General features: G+C 40.2%; 1 protein-coding gene across 1 annotated transcript in view; it reads right to left on the bottom strand.

The window, feature by feature from the left end:
* Positions 1 to 833: 833 nt before the first annotated feature.
* The window catches only part of Ola1 (Obg like ATPase 1), a 123,465-nt gene continuing 104,346 nt past the window's right edge, over positions 834 to 19,952 (bottom strand). Inside the window, exons 8-11 of the mRNA XM_057755813.1 lie at positions 8,005 to 8,145; positions 7,224 to 7,320; positions 5,142 to 5,264; positions 834 to 1,760 (exon numbers count right to left, since the gene is read on the bottom strand). Of these exons, the coding sequence (XP_057611796.1) occupies positions 1,659 to 1,760; positions 5,142 to 5,264; positions 7,224 to 7,320; positions 8,005 to 8,145 (463 nt within the window). The 3' untranslated portion in view covers positions 834 to 1,658. The remainder of the gene's footprint in view (positions 1,761 to 5,141; positions 5,265 to 7,223; positions 7,321 to 8,004; positions 8,146 to 19,952) is intronic.

The following is a 19,952-nucleotide window of genomic DNA, read 5'->3' as shown; positions in this document are numbered from 1 at the left end:
GTCTTCAAGCTTCTAACCCATCCATGCAGGCTACTGTCTTTGTGTTACCAGAATGCCCGGCAGTGCTAAGCTATGGTAGTGCTAATGCAGACAGAGGAGAACCAGCAACCATGGCCAACACTGCTGGTAGCTTTGCTTTGTCTCGCAGCCACCACAGTTTCTAAGTCATAGTCACTACTCTGCAGTACCTCGAGCTATTGCTTATTTATTGATGGATTATTTTTGAGACTGGATTTTATTCTCTAGCCTAACTTGGCCTGAATTTTACTATGTAGTTCTGGCTGACCCCGTCCTTCGAAATGGCTAAGATTAAGGCTATACTGGCCAGCTACAGTCTGTTTTTGAGACAGGCTCTCACTACGCTGCTGAGGTGTGCCTTGAATTCACCATCCTCCTGCCTCAGTCTCCTGAGTGCTGGGATTACAGGCATGCACCATGTGCCAGGTAACTGAATCAGGGCAGCCTAACCTCCCTAAGTAACACTTGTTTCTTCTCCTCTTGTGCGCACACTTCTGCGTCGCTAACATAATAAACTACCGCTGTGAGAATAATGCTTTGCCTGGGTCTGAGTCTTCATTTCTTGGAAATGATTCCTTTTGCGCTTTGGAGCACAGAAAAGGGGCACTGGGGGGCGGGGGTGCGGGACAGAGTTGAGGCTCTGTCTGAAGAGCGTGAGATAGCAAACGACCTCCAGGTAACCATGCTGTAAACACTTCAGCAGCAAGAGGGAAGGATGTTCAAAAATGATCAAAGTTGGATTATTTTTCAGTAGTTGTTAAACCAGAGTATGAATCTGAATTGAAATACAAGTGCAAGCCCTCAGAAACGGAATGGTCAGCTTTCAACATTTAATAATTTTAAAGAAAAGCGAAAATAAAGATGCCTTCCATTTGGTTAGAACAATAACAGCAAACAAAATTCACTAATGCTTGAAACAAAATTATCTTCTTTCTGGTCAGAGTCACCTAGGTTATAACTTTGAAACAGCACTGCTATCATCTTTCAATAAATGTCCATCTACAAATTAATTAACTTTTTTCCGAGGCAATCGCTGTATATTATTCTTCTAATTCCCATGAAAGACTCACTTTTAGGATATAATTGCAGCTGCCCCACACTGCCAGTTCCTGTGTCACACACGCGCCTTAAAATTCTGTAATCAGCAGCCAGCAGGTGCCATATCGCATTCAGCACACCACAGGCAGTCAATACAGACATCCCCAAACACACCAAGGCTGGTTTTGTCAAATGTTTTATTGAGTGTAGACATCTGGAGTACTGTAAAACATGCATTATCTGTAGATTCAAAAAGGAGCAAGCCACATTGTCTTCACTGTCAAATGTGTCAGGCTTGGCATACATGATGGAGATTAATGAAGTATCAGGAGAGTAATATGGTTCTTGAAAAGCTTCTACAGTTTGAAGTAGGGTCTTAATCACGTGAGAAGCAAAGCTGTTCACGCTTAGCAATTCACATTTCATTGAAGGTACACGGTATTTTATAATTTAAAAACAAATAAAAATAATTTGTTTGTAGAAGATCCCCACTCCTAACTTTGTCTCTTTAGATTTCAGAAACTTTAATTTAAAAAACAAAATCCCCAAGCTCAATATATGCATTTTAGAAGTTGTATGTTTATCTGAGCAATAACTAAAATTTATTTCTTTTTTGGTTGCTGAGGTGTATTAAATTTGAAGAAGATAATATCTCCATCTTCAACAATATAATTTCTGCCTTGTTGCCTGTATTTTCCAGCAGCCTGCAAAAAGAAAAAATGAGGAAATGGCTTATCACTGATAACCAAATACACAGGAAAAACCCAACGCAAAGAAATGATCCCTGAGCCATGTTGAAAAAACACGACGAGAAAGAGAAGTATGGGAAATTCTAAACACAAGCTCTAAAGCAAAGAAAAGCAAAACTGAGGCAGGACTACGCTTCCACACGTGTGTACATAATGCATTCTTACGAGCTGCTGATTCATGAGCGCAATTATACCGCTATCACTCCGTTTTCTGATACACGAGTGCAATTATACCGCTATCACTCCGTTTTCTGATACACGAGCGCAATTATACCGCTATCACTCCGTTTCCTGATACACGAGCGCAATTATACCGCTATCACTCCGTTTTCTGATACACTGTTTATGGCGCATTTCTGATGTGTCTGCAAACACTTAGCAAGTCACTTGAAGAAAACTGATCAGGAAAAGCTACAAGTGCTTTGTTTGCTTAAAGAATTCTTTGGTGACCCTGGTGACATCTTAAAGACAGTTTGCTCTAAGAAAAGTTGTGCACAGTTGCAGCACGTATTTCTGAATTTCTGGTAGCCCAGTTTTAACCTTGACAAAGCGCTATGCATTCTGACATTACCTCAGGCGTTCACTAGGTGACAAGCAGACTCTTAACAGGTTGGAACTGCAGACAGATCTTTCCCACTTGTGAATTAGTCCACAAAGCGACTGATTCCACCTGCTGGTGTGCAGATCCAGACAGGCTCTCGGTAACTGCACAGACAGAGCAGTTCATCCCGTGGCCCAGCACACACTTCAGGCTCCTAGGCATCCATACTTGACCCTCACAGTTAGCTGTCTCCTGTGACCCCAGCACCAACTACTCAATGGGGCCTGAGGATCTTTTCAAAAAAACTCTCAAAAGTGTTTTTCCTTCTGTTAGAATTTCTTGAGAACATGAAAACTTTGTCCAATGTACTTCTGCTAACAATACTGAAAGTTCAAAGTCAAATGAAATTATATTACTCAGTAGTAAAAACATTAGCAAAGATCATACACGAGGGTTAAAATCAACAAACCAGACTGAGAAGCCCTCATGAGCATATTTCTGGTAGTGTACTATGCAAAGAATTTTGCCTTCTGGTAATAAATAGGCTACTTACATGAAGCTTATCTTTAAAAAGACAATGTACTCTATTATTCTAAAAGATATAACTAAATAGTCACAACATTTTTGTAGAGATGTGATGTACTGAAAGCCATATGCTACTAATTTGGAGAATCTAAGGCCTACTGTTATTAAACTATCCAGACAAGTTGCATGAAACACACATTGACAAGACACATTAGTGCACGTTTATACACTTTGTTATACTCAAGTTTACTATTAATACTGACAGTGTTTCTTTAAATTCTCTAGAGACCATTTAATCCATTTCCACTGCTATCAGAAACACTGGTTGAGAAAGAATCAACGCCCATCTGTGAATCTTGAGTGTGTATTAAACAAGACGCGTCGGGGCAGTTCATTTGCACTTGAAAGCAGCCATCTGTAGAAGGCAGCTTTGCCTGAGCAGATATGATTGCTAATAGTGTGACATCCGAGACTACAAAGCCCTCAGTGCTATTCAGGATATAGTTCACAGCACTGCACTCAATTAGCTATGCTGTGCCGGTGGTAGACACACACACACACACACACACACACACACACACACACACACAGTCATGTTCTCAAACTCAAACTTCTTGTCATGTACAAGTAAACACTATTGTAAGGAATATAAAGCAGCTCATAATCCTTCAATTAGTCAGAGCTCAAAATTTTAAGTGTTAGTTTTGGACGTTAAAAACCCACGAGCTATCTAGTGATATTTTAGGTGAAAACATCAGAAGCCGACTTTTCCTGTTTACAAGAGAAAGCACTCCGCCTTACATGTTATTGTAAGCAGGAAACATCAGTGCGCACTGTGTATTATAGTTTCCGAGTTGTTAAAGGAGTTGCAATTCACGTCATCTAAGTTTATTATAACAAAAATCTACTACTAAGAATTGGTAAAAATTGACTTAGTACATGTAAATAGAAAAATAAAGCTTTCATCTTGAATTCTAGAAAGAGAAAATATCATTTTAATCTTTTGTATGAAAAGAAATATATGCTAATGTAATATATCATGTTGACAAAAAAATCAGATATTCTTCAAGTTTAACTAACATTCCTAACAAAATTCACCATCAATAACTGCATACTTCTCTATATCAATACTCATGACACTAATGAAATTAATGGCTTTGTTTAGTTATAAATTGTAACTTACTCTTTTTTGGTAAATCAAAATGGCTCTCAATACTGAGCCAATTATATGGAGATTTTTCCTTTCTTGCTTCTAAGGTCCCAACAGTCCCATGAAAGCCCTGCAGTAATACTGGTAAGAATAAGCCGAACTTGAAATAGACATTCCTTTCAGTTATGAAACGGTCAACATGAGTCCTGTTTAAATCGTGTAACATTTTCTTTTTTTTTTTTTTAAATATTTATTTATTTATTATGTATACAATATTCTGTCTGTGTGTATGCCCGAAGGCCAGAAGAGGGTGCCAGACCTCTTTACAGATGGTTGTGAGCCACCATGTGGTTGCTGGGAATTGAACTCAGGACCTTTGGAAGAGCAGGCAATGCTCTTAACCACTGAGCCATCTCTCCAGCCCCTCGTGTAACATTTTCTATGACAGTCTTCAGATTAAACTAAAGTAGCTTCCTGCAAGGTCAACGGCAGTTAGATGAACCATGCACTTATTGGATATTAATGCTTCTCTGTGTAGAGGCAAACAAGCTAGAAAAATGAATTTGCAATAGAAATTATATTAAAACCCATTTTAGTACTCATATTTAACACTGCTTATCTGTAAATCAAATTATAGTTATTAGCTAAAATAAAGCACAATTTTGGACCTGCCCTCTAGTGTTGAAAAAGCAAATCAAATTTCCAAAGATCTAAAAAAAAGAAGAAGAAACCCATGAAGTTTCAGCCAGCAGGTTTATCTGACTAGGCACCATCGTCTGTTTCCCTGACTTAACAGGGGTTTATTTCTAGTTCATATACTCAAATGGATTATTACAACTTTTTCATTAGCTACCAATGAACAATTTTTTATTAATGACTTAAATGTTTACTTTTACTTTCAGTTAGAAATAGACAAAAAAAGCAAATAGACAAAAAAAGCAAACCCCCCAAACTCCTCCCTACAGCACCTACAACTAACCCGAGAGCACGTGGACACGGCCAGCTCCTCGTGAGTGGACACGTGATGCTAGCAGGCTACAGCAGACAGTTCACATTTCTCATGGGATAGTCACAGGAGAGCTACAATTATGACATCTGCAAGGAAGAAGTCACTCCTTACCTTGACTGCGTTCTCAGACCCCTCCTCCTTAAAGTCCTCGTACTTCATTACTTCAGCCATAATGAAGCCCTTTTCAAAATCTGTGTGAATCTTTCCTGCAGCCTGAGGAGCCTTCGTTCCTTTCTTTGGGAAAGACCAGAGAAAAGGAATTGCATTAAGATGACTGGTTACAAGCATCGAGCTTCTTTTCTCTGATCTGTAGTAGCTCAACTCAACCTTCAGTGTGATGCAGTGAGGGTGTCAGCTCCTCAGTGGGCACTGCCGCAGACCGAGCACGGCACAGCAGCAGGTGTCAGAGACACCGCCCACAGCTTTGTTTTCCTAACAGTCATCCATGCTTCTATTGATTTAGATTCACTGGTGTGGGTTTCATTTCGATTTTCTATTCCTCACAGTGGGAAAAAAAATAAAGATTTTTAAGTAACTTTCAAGTTGAATTATAAAAGGCTTAAAAAAGATAAAAAGCCCTCAAAATTTCAGCTCATCTAAGGAACATATAAAAGTCAATATATAAAGGGACATTTAAAGGCATTTCTAGTGAATCAGATAAGCGATAGCAAAAAATTTTGACATAATCAAGTAATGTCAACAGTAATATTTTTGAACATTTTGCATAACGCAGCCTGCCTCTGACCATCATGAAGGAAATTCAAGTCGAGATGGGAAGAGGAATGTCTGTAATTACCCCATATGTTAAATTACAAGAACACACATTCCAGACACACATAACCACAGAAAGAAATCTGAGAAATAATGGTGACCTACAGCTGCTTAATAAAGCATGCTGAAGTGCTAAGGATCCTGACACCAGACAGCACAGTTTTTATAATAAAAGATGTATTGGGTTAATGTGGCTACTCACTGATGCTTACCTGACCGAGCGTCTTAGCACATTAAATCACGGGCACTAACAATCAGTCTTAAGACAAGCCAGCTAGCTGCCACATTTCAAACCCACGGAATACTCTCTCCTGCTTCACATACTTCAGCTTGAAGTTATAAGGCTTTAAAATACCTCTTTTGAATATACAGTAACAAAAAACACTGGCAATTTGTTTACAAACTTGGATTTGCTTTGACATTATTTTTAAAGTTTATATATAAGGACCTCGGTTAGAAGCCAATCAGACATTTTTCTTCTTTAAAAGGAGACATAAAGGAGAGTAAATCTCAGATTCAGAATCTTACCTACCACTGTGCTTGACCAAATCCATATTTTTATCTATACTAAATTAAAATGTAACAGAAGTCAAGACAGCATCGAGAACCACAAAGCATGTATTTGAACAGCAGGCTAAACACTGAATCTAAACGTTCTGACCTGTTTATATTCTGCAACACGCAATTTATGACCACATATATTTCAAAGATTTTTTTCAAAAGGAACTACTATATTACAATATATTTACACTCAGAAGCAAATCATTATATTTCAGTCTATTGTCCTCTGGGAAAAAATTAATCATTCTCTTTAGTCATTTTCAGTATATACTAATATTTAAAATATGTATCACATTCTTGAAGAAGTGGAACATGTAACAGTGAAAATAAACATCACTTTTTATTAATTCAGTAGAAAAGAATGAATTACTACACACTGAGTTTAGCTTTTTGAGCCAACTGTGTAGCTATGAAGAGCATAATGATGTCACATTGCTTTTATTGCTGGAATGTAATCCGAGCAAAGCAAAGGAGGAAAGAACCACCCGCAACCCAAACAAACTTGGCGAATACAAAATGAAAAGCAACATCAATTTCACCGCAGACAAACCCAGTCACACAGATTAAGCAAGCACAATGCGGGTGCGTCTTATCTCTGACCACAGGAGGAGGGTAGACAGATTCTCCAGGATGAAGAAATTCAGACTATGTAACAGGCAGAATCAATTGTTACCTGCCTCAATCAATGCCGCTCCACTTTCACCGTTCAGCAGCTCACAAATAATTAAAGTTATCCCGGACAAAAACCTCATCTGTAATGACTAGCTAACCGCCACCATGACAAACTTCAAAGTCAGTGATATTAATCTGAATTCAATAGTGTGGAACTGGATATAGCTGATGAATAAGTATGAATCTTACCCTGATGGTCCACGCACGCACTTCATCTGGGCCTGCAGTGAAAAAGTATTCTAGCTGGAGCGCTGCAAACCCAGCCTTAATGATCTTTGGCAGAGCGCTGAAATAAAATGAAACAAATTCACTCAACACTGAAGTTGACTCTGCCAGGGACCCGTCTAGGATTAAAATCATTCATCTCAAACTGCAAATGGTAAAGGTATTAGTAAATGACCATTCATCTTTCATAACACACTTACAGAGGTCAGATAGCTGGGCTATTTCTTAAAGCACCCCTTCTAAAATTGGTTTAATTGCATAAGCCTGAAGCATTTTAACTATTTACTATTAAAAAATGAAAAATTATATCTTCCCAGCATATAACTATTTTCATCCAATATTAATTATTTCCAGAACTTGAGCCATGAAAGCAAAATTATTTGATTGAAACTCAATCTCCTAACAATATATTATTGTTACTCAGAAAAAAATTATGGCAAGTGATTCACCCTTTCCCCTCCCCCCACTGAACATGACGAAAGAGTTTTGGCGATCATCCCTCCTCAAAAATATACAGAACTAATACCTATGTTATAATTAAAACACTGTACGGAGATGACAGATGACAGTTAAAAACTTAATTTAAAATAAATCTTTTCACTCTGTCTCATGGTAAAGAAAGGAGAAGATTCCCTCTTTATAATGGTAATTACTCTGTCATTTATTATTCTATCAGCGCAAGCAATTAAATTACTGCAAGGAAATAGTTGATAATAAAGTGTAGGGAAAATGAATGCTAATTAACCTTTGTGTCATGTTCGCTTCCAGATACTTCTGTCTCTCCTCGGCACTCAATTCTTGCAACTTGAGTTCCAAGGCCCCACTGAAAGGAATGACCAAGGCACCTGGGTCAGACTTGTCCACCCAGTCTTTAATTTTTATCAACCTGTAGACAAAAGAGGGCACAACATTATCTTGTAGTGCATGCATGACTGTACCTCATTCATTATTATCAAGTAGCACATACATATTCATAAGAACTGCACGGTTTTATGATGCCATCTTTTTGTGTATAGCTTTCCAAGGTCAAGGCATTAGCAGGCAGCAATTTCTTCAGGTAAATGCAGGAATTTTCTATTGTAATTTAGTTTTACTTTAGCACATTATCTATAGAAACTCTATCACAAATACTACCAACGTTTTAAAGTTAAACTGAATTTGTTCAGCATTAACAGCTGTACTTCTGAATAAGACTATTTTATAATGTTTAATGTCCTTCAGAAAGTAAATTTTAGGAAAGAGAACTCAAAGTTGCTTATACACGAATCACACCAGAAAATGTCAACTGATTTTGAAGCATCTCTGAAAACCTGTTTGTCCCATCCAAACATCTAATGACTGGGTTAGTTCCTTCTTGAGTGGACAGAACCAACAGCTGCCATTGGTTTCCAGGGAGGTTTCTGCTAACATTAGTAACAACAATAACAAAAACACAAAATACAGATATACAAGTAGCCGATTTACAAATGTATCCTCACATGCTACTCTTATAAATCCAAACTTTAGCAGGATCATAAATAGAAACGTAGAGGAAATAAACTCCTTTAATGGCAAACCATTACAGAAAGTCAAGTCCAGGAGGACACATGGTAGTGGTTGCCTGGAGAAGCACTACTGAGTCTTTCTCCCTCATCTAAAGTGATCAACTTTGAAAAGCAGTAATTAGAACTTAAGTGAAACAAATTTAACAAATATAATTTAAAGGTTCTCATAGTTTCTTATTCTTGGGTAGGTTCCTGTTTCCTCATCTGTGGAAATGGAAATAATAATAGTATGCACGATATTGTAAAAACCCAGGAAAATAACACACATCCTAAACATGTAGTATCTCCACCATTTTTAGATAATCACAGCATATTCTCCTATGAGTCTAGGGGTTTTACCCAGTCTGCTTACAGATTTGGAAAAGTACCCTAACTAACTGGGGTCCTTCTATCAGCATTTATTTTTTATTTGTGCACACAGACTTGACCCACATGTCATGGAAGTCAAAGTACAACTTGTAGGAGTCAGCTCGCTTCTCCACCACACAGCTCAGGGATTGCACTCAGGTCTTCAGGGTTGGCGATAACGCTTTTTACCACTGAGCTGCCCCACTGGCCCCAGCCTCCTGCATTTTGACTAATGTTTAATAGGCATCATGGCAAAAGACTGTGGGAAAAATATGTTAAATAATCAACGTACAAGGCGCTTTTAAAGGTGAAGGAAAGGAAGAACCAAAGACCAAATTCATCAGAATTCAAATAGCTATTAGAAAGTTAAGACTATAGCCGAGCGATGGAGGTGCACACATTTAATGCCAGCATTCAGGAAGTAGAGGCAGGTAGATCTCGGAGTTCTACTGGTCTACACAGTGAGTTCCAGGACAGCCAGGGCTACACAGAGAAACCCTGTCTTAGAAAAGAAAAGAAAAGAGAAGAGAAGAGAAGAGAAGAGAAGAGAAGAGAAGAGAAGAGAAGAGAAGAGAAGAGAAGAGAAGAGAAGGAATATGGCCAGCTGCACAGGATTCAGGATAGAAAAAGGAATGAAAATTCATACAGGGCTTACATATGTTTATCATACACAGGTAGTTACATATTTAATATGTTAGTAGTGAATTTTGATCTTCATAATATTTGTATTCTTTTCTTTACATTCTAAAAAGTATACAAACCCCTAAGATTTATTTTGGAATAAAGTATATGGCCTCAAATTGTGCTTAAAACTTGGTATTTTCTTATGGAAAATTATGAAGGACATAACAAAGCAAAAAGGGGATTTAAATAGGCATTTTGCATATTATAGCGTTTGACATTACTTTATAGACAAATTATTCAAATTTCTACATTAAAATGTTATCATTAATGGCATAATAAGAGACTTTTATTATACAAGTGAGAATCAGATATGTCATTTCAAAAAGCACACCAAATACAGCTTCGCTGAAAGGGAAACGGAACAAACCCACATGCAAGGATAATGGAAAATGTCATATATCTGTCTCTTAAGTATGGTCAACATAACCAATAAAGCTAAAACTGTTAGGAAACAAGAGGAGAAATAATTACTTTGGCTAGAACATCGCTTCAGAATAACAATAGTTCCGCAGTGTCATTTCGCAGTCTTTCCTGCAGAGCCCTCGGAGGGATTATTTGCATTCCTCAGGTGTTCTATTGTACAATTCAGATGAATAAAGACTTACAAATCATTTCTCTACCGCCAATGGAAGACTTTGATCTGGTGAATACACCATTGTACCTTAACTATAATTGGCAAAAAAACCTGACAGTGTAGAGCATCAGACGCTTAATAACAAAGGGGACGATCTCAAAGTGTTGACAGATGATCTTCATAATGCAGAAGCAGAGCGGGCGCGTTCAGCGGTAAATGAGCGCTGAGGTCTAAAGGTCCCCAAAGTGACTGACAGCAGACCTGGACAGCCTCCTGAGGAGAAAGGTACCGTCATACTCCGCAAAGTGAGTTCGGCTCTTTTCCCGGCAGCTCCACTTGTGTGACTTCACTGTCACAGAGCGCGGAGAAGATGAAAAGTGACAGGCTCTTTGGCTGCTTTACTTTTGTGACTTTCACTATCAGACAAAAGTGAAACAGTCCGCCATGGTTTTTAATTGTGCATTTGAACTAAGCCTTGGGTAATTAAAACATTAAGCTCAATTCAAGCTTACAGAGGGGAATACATATGATACACTCATTAGGTTTGATGGTTCTAAAAGTGTGATAATGAGGCTAAGATCACAAGTTTGATCCCCATAGAGACCTTCTGCAGAAAGAAATGTCTATTCTCTTGCTACATACAATCCATGCCCCAAACTATAGCCAGTTATCTGGAAAATGTGTGCTATTGACACCTGATGGACACAGAAAATTCAAAGTTGAGCTCAGTTGTCACTACTCAAATATACTTCTAAGGACACTGCCAGAGTGCCCACACAAAAAATGTCTCAAGAAAGCCATCAATTGCCAGTGACCAAGCAGGGACATGAGAATATCAGAATGTCAAATGACGTGATGGGTGGGGGAGAAGGGAGCAGGAGCAGGAGCAGGGCCAGCAGACCAGCAGGGCTCAGCTGCGAAGGAACCCGCCTCCCTGAGAGAGCCTCAACAGTTTGATTTCCTCAAAGTCCTAAGTGACCATGGGAAGCACTGCAGTCACCTGTACTGTGCCCCGGGCAGCAATTACCTGGACAAAGTAACTGGGCAAAGGAGCAGCCAGTTTTGAGCCTAGAAAGGTGAGGCCTTGAGCTACATCAGCAGAATTTTAGCAAAATAAAAATTCACATTAAATCTCTAAAAATATCTAAAATTTACCTTCTGTCTTATAATTTCACCTTATTTCCACGTAGAAAGTCCAGACTCCAAAATCTGATCCCCCCCTACCCCTGTGTTACTTTATATCAACAGTTCTCAACCTGTGGGTCATGACCCTTTCTAGGGTCGAATGACCTATCACACGGGTCCCCAATAGATGCCCTACATATTAGATATTTACATTATAACTCATAACAGTAGCAAAATTACAGTTATAAAGCAGCAACAAAAGTAATTCTATGGTTGGGGGGGTCACCACAACATGAGGGACTGTATTAAAGGGTCACAGCATTAGGAAGGGTGAGAACCACTGCTTTACATTGTACTTTTTCCCTAAACAGATAATAGTCTTATTATTTTTTTTGATGGTTGGTGGTGCTGGACACTGAACCTAGCACTTCTGTGCAGTTAGGGAGGGATTCCAACACTGAGCTATATTATCTGTTTTATTTTGGGAGGAGGAATAGTATTAAAATAATTTAATAAATTATTTGTCCCTTTCAACATAAAAATTCTTTCCAAATTGCTTTTTATTTTATACCTACCAGTCAAGTTCTAAGGGAATCTGGGCGCCCTGGGATGAGATGCTGTCTTAGTTAGGGTTTCTATTGCTGTGATGAGACACCATGACCAAAAAGCAAGTTGGGGAGGAAAGGGTTTATTAGGCTTACACTTCAATACTGCCGTTCATCACGGAAGGAAATCAGGACAGGAACTCAAACAGGGCAGAATCCTGGAGGCAAGAGCTGATGCAGAGGCCATTGAGGAGAGCTGCTCACTGTCTCGCGTTCCATGGCTTGCTCAGACTACCTGCTTATAGAACCCAGGACCAGCAGCCCAGGGATGACACCACCTACCATGGGCTGGGCTCTCCCCCCATCGATCATAAACGCCTTACAACTGGATCTCATGGCATGTCCTTCGCTGAGGCTCCTTCCTCTGGTGATTCTAGCCTGTGTCAAGTTGACACCCCAAACCAGCCAGTACAGATGCATCTACAGAATACTTTTGATTCTTTTAGGAAAAGATCCCTTGGAAGTCCCAGGCGTTGAGGCCCTTTTTTTAAAGTTTTATTTATTTCATTTTATTAGGTATATGAGTATTTTGCCTGATGTATGTATGTATGCATACATGCATGCAAACCATGTGTGTAACTGGTGCCTGTGGAAGTTAAGAAGAGGATGTCAGATCCTGTGAAAGTGGAGTTACAGATGGCTGTGAGCCACCATGTGGGTGTTGGGAACTAAACCCAGGTCCTCTGCAACAACAATAAGTGCTCTTAACCACAGCTACCTCTCTAACCCTCCACTTTTTCTTTTTTCTTTTCTTTTTTTTTTCTTTTTTGGTTTTTCGAGACAGGGTTTCTTTGTGGCTTTGGAGCCTGTCCTGGAACTAGCTCTGTAGACCAGGCTGGTCTTGAACTCACAGAAATCCGCCTGCCTCTGCCTCCCGAGTGCTGGGATTAAAGGCGTGCGCCACCACCGCCCGGCCAAATGTGTAGCCCAGGCTGGCCTCGAACTCGTGATCCTCCTGCCTCTACCTTCTTCAGCAAATCCTTCCAGCGTGCGCCACCACAACCAGCCACTTTTTCATTTTTAAATTTAGGATTTCTGTACTTGGTAATGGGCAATGTCTGGGTGCAGGACAAGTGTCAAGCTACTTAGCTCTTGCCTTGAAGAGGTGAGGTTACCTGTCTGTGGTGGTTTGAAAGAAAATGGCCCCTAAAAGCAAGTGGCATGATTAGGAGGTGTGCACTTGATAGAGTAGGTGTGGTTTTGTTGGAGGACGTGTGTCAATGTGGAGACAGGCTTTGAGGTCTCACGTATGTCAAGCCACGATCAGTAAGACAGACCACTTCCTGTTGCCTGTGCAAGACGTACAACTCTCAGCTGCCTCTCCATCACCATGTTGGCCTGCACACCATGCCCCATGATGGTAACAGACTGAACCTCTGAACCATGAGCCACCCAAGTAAATGTTTTCCTTCTAAGAGTTGCCATGGTCATGGTGTCTCTTCACAATAGAAACCCTAAGACACTTCCTAATGTCTGATCGTGACAGGGTCGCTTCTTCAAGGCTTTGTAAGTGAGCTGCGCGTAGTGCACATTTCCACCCTGATCTATGAGGAGCAGGCACGGTCAGCTTCATTCTTTACTGTCATTGAGTTTCCTTTTTGGCTTTGATTCCCAGAGAGTTCCAATTTTTTGAGTACTGGAATTGTGAGCATCCATGACTATCTGTGCAGGCTCAGTTTATTTTTCTTTTTATTGTTTGTTTGTTTATTTATTTATTTTAAAGACAGGACTTGCTGTGTAGTCCTGGCTGTCTGGAACTCATAGAGATCTTTGTAGCTCAGGCTGTCCTTGAACTCATAGAGAACTGTGTGCCTCTGCCTCCTGAGTGCTGGGACTAAAGATGTACACCACTACCTCTGCTCAGGTAGCTCAGTTTCTTTTTTTCTTTTTTTTTTTTTTTGGTTTTTCGAGACAGGGTTTCTCTGTGGCTTTGGAGCCTGTCCTGGAAGTAGCTCTGTAGACCAGGCTGGTCTCGAAGTAGCTCAGTTTCTTAATTAAAAACTCTATACTATGGTACCTTTCTTTGAATATGTTTATCGAAATTCACACTTTCTGTTTTGATATGAATAATGTTTAAGTTTTCCACAGAAAACAATAAATTTCCCTATAGTAATCTCTGAAGTCTCCAGGAAGAAGATGGGGCCACACAACGATTCCACCTGGTTCATACGATGTCATTCAGCTTATAGCACCACTTAAAGACTACAAACTGGTCAGACCAATTTCAAGATGGCTAGCTGAGATGAACAAGCCTAACAGACTATTCTAGCCAGGACTTGAGATGCAGGTTAAAAATTAATCACCTATTATAATTGAACTTGTAGTCACATGATGTATATTTTCAAGATCAAAAAAAGATATATTTTAGATAGACAAGTCTTCTTCCAACACTTCAGAGATCTATAGAATATGGCATTTAAGATGTTTTAATAACACAGGCTTTTTTTTATGATAATGAGGCATGTCTGCTCCTGGCAGCACCATACTACTTCAGAGAAGATAATGAGCACTGAAGAAACTCCACATGGAGTTTATTTTCTTTCTTTTTTTTTTTTAACACTAACTGTGAACATTTTTTAAACATTTATTTATTTATTTATTTATTTATTTATTTATTTATTTATCATGTATATAATATTCTGTCTGCATGTATGCCTGCAGGCCAGAAGAGGGCACCAGACCTCATTACAGATGGTTGTGAGCCACCATGTGGTTTCTGGGAATTGAACTCAGGACCTTTGGATGAGCAGGCAATGCTCTTAACTGCTGAGCCATCTCTCCAGCCCTGGAGTTTACTTTCTTTGTGGCAAAAATAAGTCACTGGGCAAGAAAATGCCCTTCCCTCAACTGCTAACAATATGCTGTACTAATTGAACAAGCAGGACACAAAAGAAAGTGACTGCCAAACATTGTCAAGACATGGAGGGACAGCCATTCAGAATATCCTGCTTCACAGTAAAGTCTGTCAGATATGCTGGACCTGTAGGCTGAAGGTGGATGCCCCAATGTTGCAGAGGAACTATAGGTTACTGTCCAGGCAGTGTATGTACACACACACACACACATATAATCTTTTACATATCCAAACTGAGGATTCACAAACAATATTTTCCTTAACAAAAGGAACAGGACAATCTCAATAATGCTATTTGATATTTTCCATAAAAGCCAAATTCTTGCAACTTAAAAATGCCTGAGCCAGTCTTCTCTAGCATATTTTAATAAGGATTTGGTCTTATTTTCTAGACCTCATGTCCCTGTAACTTTTCAACTCCTTTAGCCCATTCAAATTCAGATTGTATGTTCTGAAACTACTTAAGAGACCAGTCCAGCACTAGGACTGACAATCATGACATCTTTGCTCAACAACAGAACTTTTTCAGATTTGCTTACTATCCTTTACAATATTAATGTTTATTTACTTTTCAAAAGAAAGGTGACATATGGTACCATTAGACTCTCACTCATGCCTTCTATGGTTTTCTGTCAGTGTTTGCACAGTGACAGCCTGCTTCTGACTGAAAACCACTGGTAGTAAGAGCCAAAGGCCAATAATCAGAAAGAAAAAGTGGCAATTTACCAATGGAGATTGCAGTGACTTAGCCGCCATCAGGCAGTTCTCCGGCCTTTGGCGAGCTAGCTCTGGCATGTCTACAGTGAGCAAGTGCCGCTAATCTGGCACTGGTACCATGGCCGTGCCGTCCCTCCCTGCAGCTTTACTCTTCTAGTACACACTTCAGAGGCCCCCAGAACGCCTTCCAGACAAGATAGTCCTCATTTCCCTGACAGGACCACTGCAGACTCAGGCTGCTTTAGTAGTGCTCTAAACCAGAAGATAAGAGCAATTAATGAAAAGGTAAAGTTATTTTCTTAAAGATTATTTTATAAACAAATGACAACAATGTAGGTAATACTGGGACCTACAATCAGATTTGCACGATAGCAACATATAAACTTGAATTATATCATGTATTATTGATAACACTGAGCTTTGGAAATGTAGACATCAGCTTTTCCAAATTTTCTACCTTAAAGTAAAATTACTACATTACAACTTTATTGGATAATTAGTCCCTGCACAGAAGCTATATAATTGCATCTGGACAGATATAGGTCTGTCATCTCAGCTACTAAGGAGGCTAAGGCAGAAGGACTATTAAGTGTAGGGCCAACCTGGGCAACAGAGTGAATCTCTGTCTCAAAATAAAAATATGTAGCTTAGTGGTAGAATGCTTGCCTAACATGCATGACTTCTTGGGTTTGATCCTTAGTATTGAAAAAACAAAAATCAAACAACAAAAACAACAACGAAAGGAAATTTGTAATTTAAAAAGATAGGGTCTGGCTGAAGGTGGCACACACCTTTAATCTTAGCACTGGGGAGGCAGAGGCAGGCAGAGCTACACAGAGAAACCCTGTCTCAAAAAAAAAAAAAAAAAAAAAACAAAAAAGAGAGAGTGGAAGAAAGAAGAAATACCAAGACCCAGTTTTGACTAGTGTGTATAAGTCTACGCAGTGTCTGAAACTCAAATAATCTGAAAGAGAGCCTCATGTCATCACAGGACGAGATCTCAAATTTTGGTGTCATTGTCTGACTTCATGGGGCTGTAGCAGAACAATGGCAGCTGTGGTAAGTCAGCTCCAGCCCCGTCACTGCAGCGCCATGTTGTGACGTCAGCTCCAGCCCCATCACTGCAGCGCCATGTTGTGACGTCAGTTCTAGCCGGAAGGCAGAATCTAAGTTTTTAATGAGATCCCAGGTCATTCATGCACATACTACATTTTAGCTGCACTAAACCTGGGGACTGTGAAAATAAGAGCATTTGCTGTAATGTATGTAATGATTCTGTAGAGCAACAAGCAAGGCAGCGCCAACATGCAACCCAGTCCACCATACAGCACAAGAGTGAGAGGAGAATTCCTGCCAATATGTCACTTGGGCTCAAAACCAGAAACAGAGAAGGTCACTAGAATGTCAACAAGTCTAAGATGTTCTGTCTGAATGCCATGCCATGTCAAGAGTTTCAGATTCACAGTAAAATGATGACCTAATTCAGACACATAATTATGGTTAGCAGTCTGTACTCTGTTAAAACACAATTATAGCTTTTGTCCCCTGTGAGCCTCAATACCTGTTGAAGCATCTGTAGTACATTAACTTTTGGGTCCATATTCTATTAGGAGCAATTTCAGCACAGGACTTTGGTGAAATGAAAGGAGCAGTGCTACAAAGTGTTCCCTATGAAGAGCCAGCATCTTAACGTCCAGGTCACTGCGCTCACCCAATGGTGTGTGAGTGCTTATGAAAATCAACAAACTCAAGAAAAATGAGTGTTAATTTTGCAGCAAATAAAAATCCACTTTGATTCCTTTTTCAAGGATAAAAAGCCCTTTGACTCTACTAACAACTAGAAAGCGATCACAAAAACCAAATAAATGAAAGATGTTAGGACGAGTAGGCAACCATAAAAACAAAGAGAAAAATTGGAATACACGTGGGAACACATGTAACTAATCTGTGAAGGCCTTGTAATCAATGTCTGAAAATAGCTTCTTTGTTTCACAAAGAGGCTATGCCTAAAAAAGAAAGAAAGAGAGAGAGAGAGAGAGAGAGAGAGAGAGAGAGAGAGAGAGAGAGAAAGAAAGAAAGAAAGAAAGAAAGAAAGAAAGAAAGAAAGAAAGAAAGAAAGAAAGAAAGAAAGAAAGTAAGAAAGAGTTCTTTGGACTGGAGAGATGGTTCACTGGGCAAGAGGCTTGCTGTTCTTCCAGGACTAGAGTCTGGCTCTCAGCATCTCACAACCACCACACCAGCCCCAGGGGATCTAAAGCCCTGGCTTTCAGGAACACTTGCATGTACCTACACATACCCATATGTAGACTTAGACACCTACACATAATAACAGAAATAAAATATCAGGGTAAATTCAAATCAGCTCTAGTCAATCAGAGCTGATTTCCTAGCGGACACACAGAGAATGGCCTGGAATAGCCTCCCAGGAAGCTTCAGGGCAAGGTTTCAAAGTGTTCGTGAGGCTCTGAGGCCATGGCTTGGACCTCAGCACTGGCACACAAGCAGCCATCATGTGAAGTGGACACTTGATCTAGATGATAGCATGGGGACTTTGACCCAAGCCTCAAGACACTGACTCCCTTGGTCTTCCTATATGTCAGGACCATCCATCCCTGCTAAAGTGCCTGGCAGCATCTTGATACTGCTGCTTCCTAGGGAATCACCCCCCTCTAAGTGACCGCTTAACCAGGGTAACTCCAATGTGTTCTTAAAGATATATTCCCTCCTTTCAACGAGCTTCCACATGGGTAAGAACCAGCGCAACGTTCTACCTATATTATAAACAGTTTATTTTGCCCTTTTTCTTGTCTCTCTCTTCCCCTACTATAGAAAAACTATTGGAGGGAGTCAGAGTCTTGCTATGCAGCCTAGGCTGGCATCAAACTTGCAATCTTTCCACACTGTGCTGGGGTAACAAGTGTATGCCACCACACTCGGCTTTAGATGTCCCCGCCCCCATAGTAGGGTCTCACTCGCACTAAATAAACACAGACTTTGCCAACAAGTTATATTCATGGTCCTTTTCTTTTCTGAGACCTGGTCTTACTACTGTGCCAGGCAGTCCCTGAACTTACGATTTTCCTGGCTCAGCCTCCTGAGTAGCTGAGATCACAGACCTGCAACATCAGGCCAGGTTAGAAACAACTTAAGATCAGGACTGTGTCTTTGCTTCTTGTCATCTTCAGAGAGCATTCCTAAGCCCAGTACCTGGTACACAGTGTGTCTTAGTCAGTGTTCTATCGCTGTGAAGGACACTGCGACCATGGCAGCTCTTATAGGAAATCATTTCATTGGGGCTGGCTTACAAGTCCCCATAGTCTACAACGGTTTCAGCCCTGGAAAAACTAGTTAGGCAATCTCCTAACTAGTCATAGTGGGAGATTCCATAACCCCTTCCTTCTATCCAGGACTCTTAAGCCAGAGTCTTAAGACTCTGAAGCTGCCAAGCTTTGCTGCTCACTGGGGCTGGAACATGGCCCTCTCGTTAAGACCATCTTCACAGCTTTCTGTTCTCCACGGCTTCCTTCACTGCCTAAGCTTGGCTGTCCTGAAACTTGATCTGTAGACAGGGAGGACTCAAACTCAGAGATCCGCCCTGCACCCGATTCCCTTACGTGTCTTTTAATTTCCTTAGTAGTTTAAGTCCTACCCTGTAATTTTTGCCTCCTTATGACTTAACAAAAGATGTTCGCCTTTTATTTTAAAAAACTAGAATGGTAGGGTCAAATTTGTTCCCAGTTTTTATCTGTGGTTTGAATCATCAAGTTTTACTGTGCATGTATCAGAACGAACAGTTCACACCCAGGATGCTTAGCCTACTTCATGTTTACTCCCTGAGTGCTCTGCATGACCTCCAGTGATGGGGTTGGCCGAGGCACTGAATGAAGGCAAGAATGAAGAAAAGACAGACACATGTACTGGAAAGCTGGGGTCAGGAAGACTCTGCTCTTGGATGGAGAATGGCGGTGGCCCAGAGGCTCGGCACGTTTAGTATATACTGCCAATGGTGTATGTGGTAAGTAGGCAGGGTTATTGCCTACAGCTGAACAAGGAGACGAGATTATTACACACAGATAAATACAGAGGAAAGTTTATGGTATAAGGCTGGATAAAGGAACTAGGCTTAGTTAATCTTACCCAGACGGAGAACACTATGGTGGATATTTTCTGCCCTAACTATCAACACTCACACTCAAACCCCTCAGGAAAGCTTTGCCATTTTGCTAAGCCTCACGGGAGATG

The sequence above is a fragment of the Chionomys nivalis genome, chromosome 22 (genome assembly GCF_950005125.1).
Source record: "Chionomys nivalis chromosome 22, mChiNiv1.1, whole genome shotgun sequence".
NCBI classification, from domain to species: Eukaryota; Metazoa; Chordata; class Mammalia; order Rodentia; family Cricetidae; genus Chionomys; species Chionomys nivalis.
The sequence above is the reverse complement of the archived record's forward strand: the minus strand, read 5'-3'. Positions and strand labels throughout refer to the sequence as shown.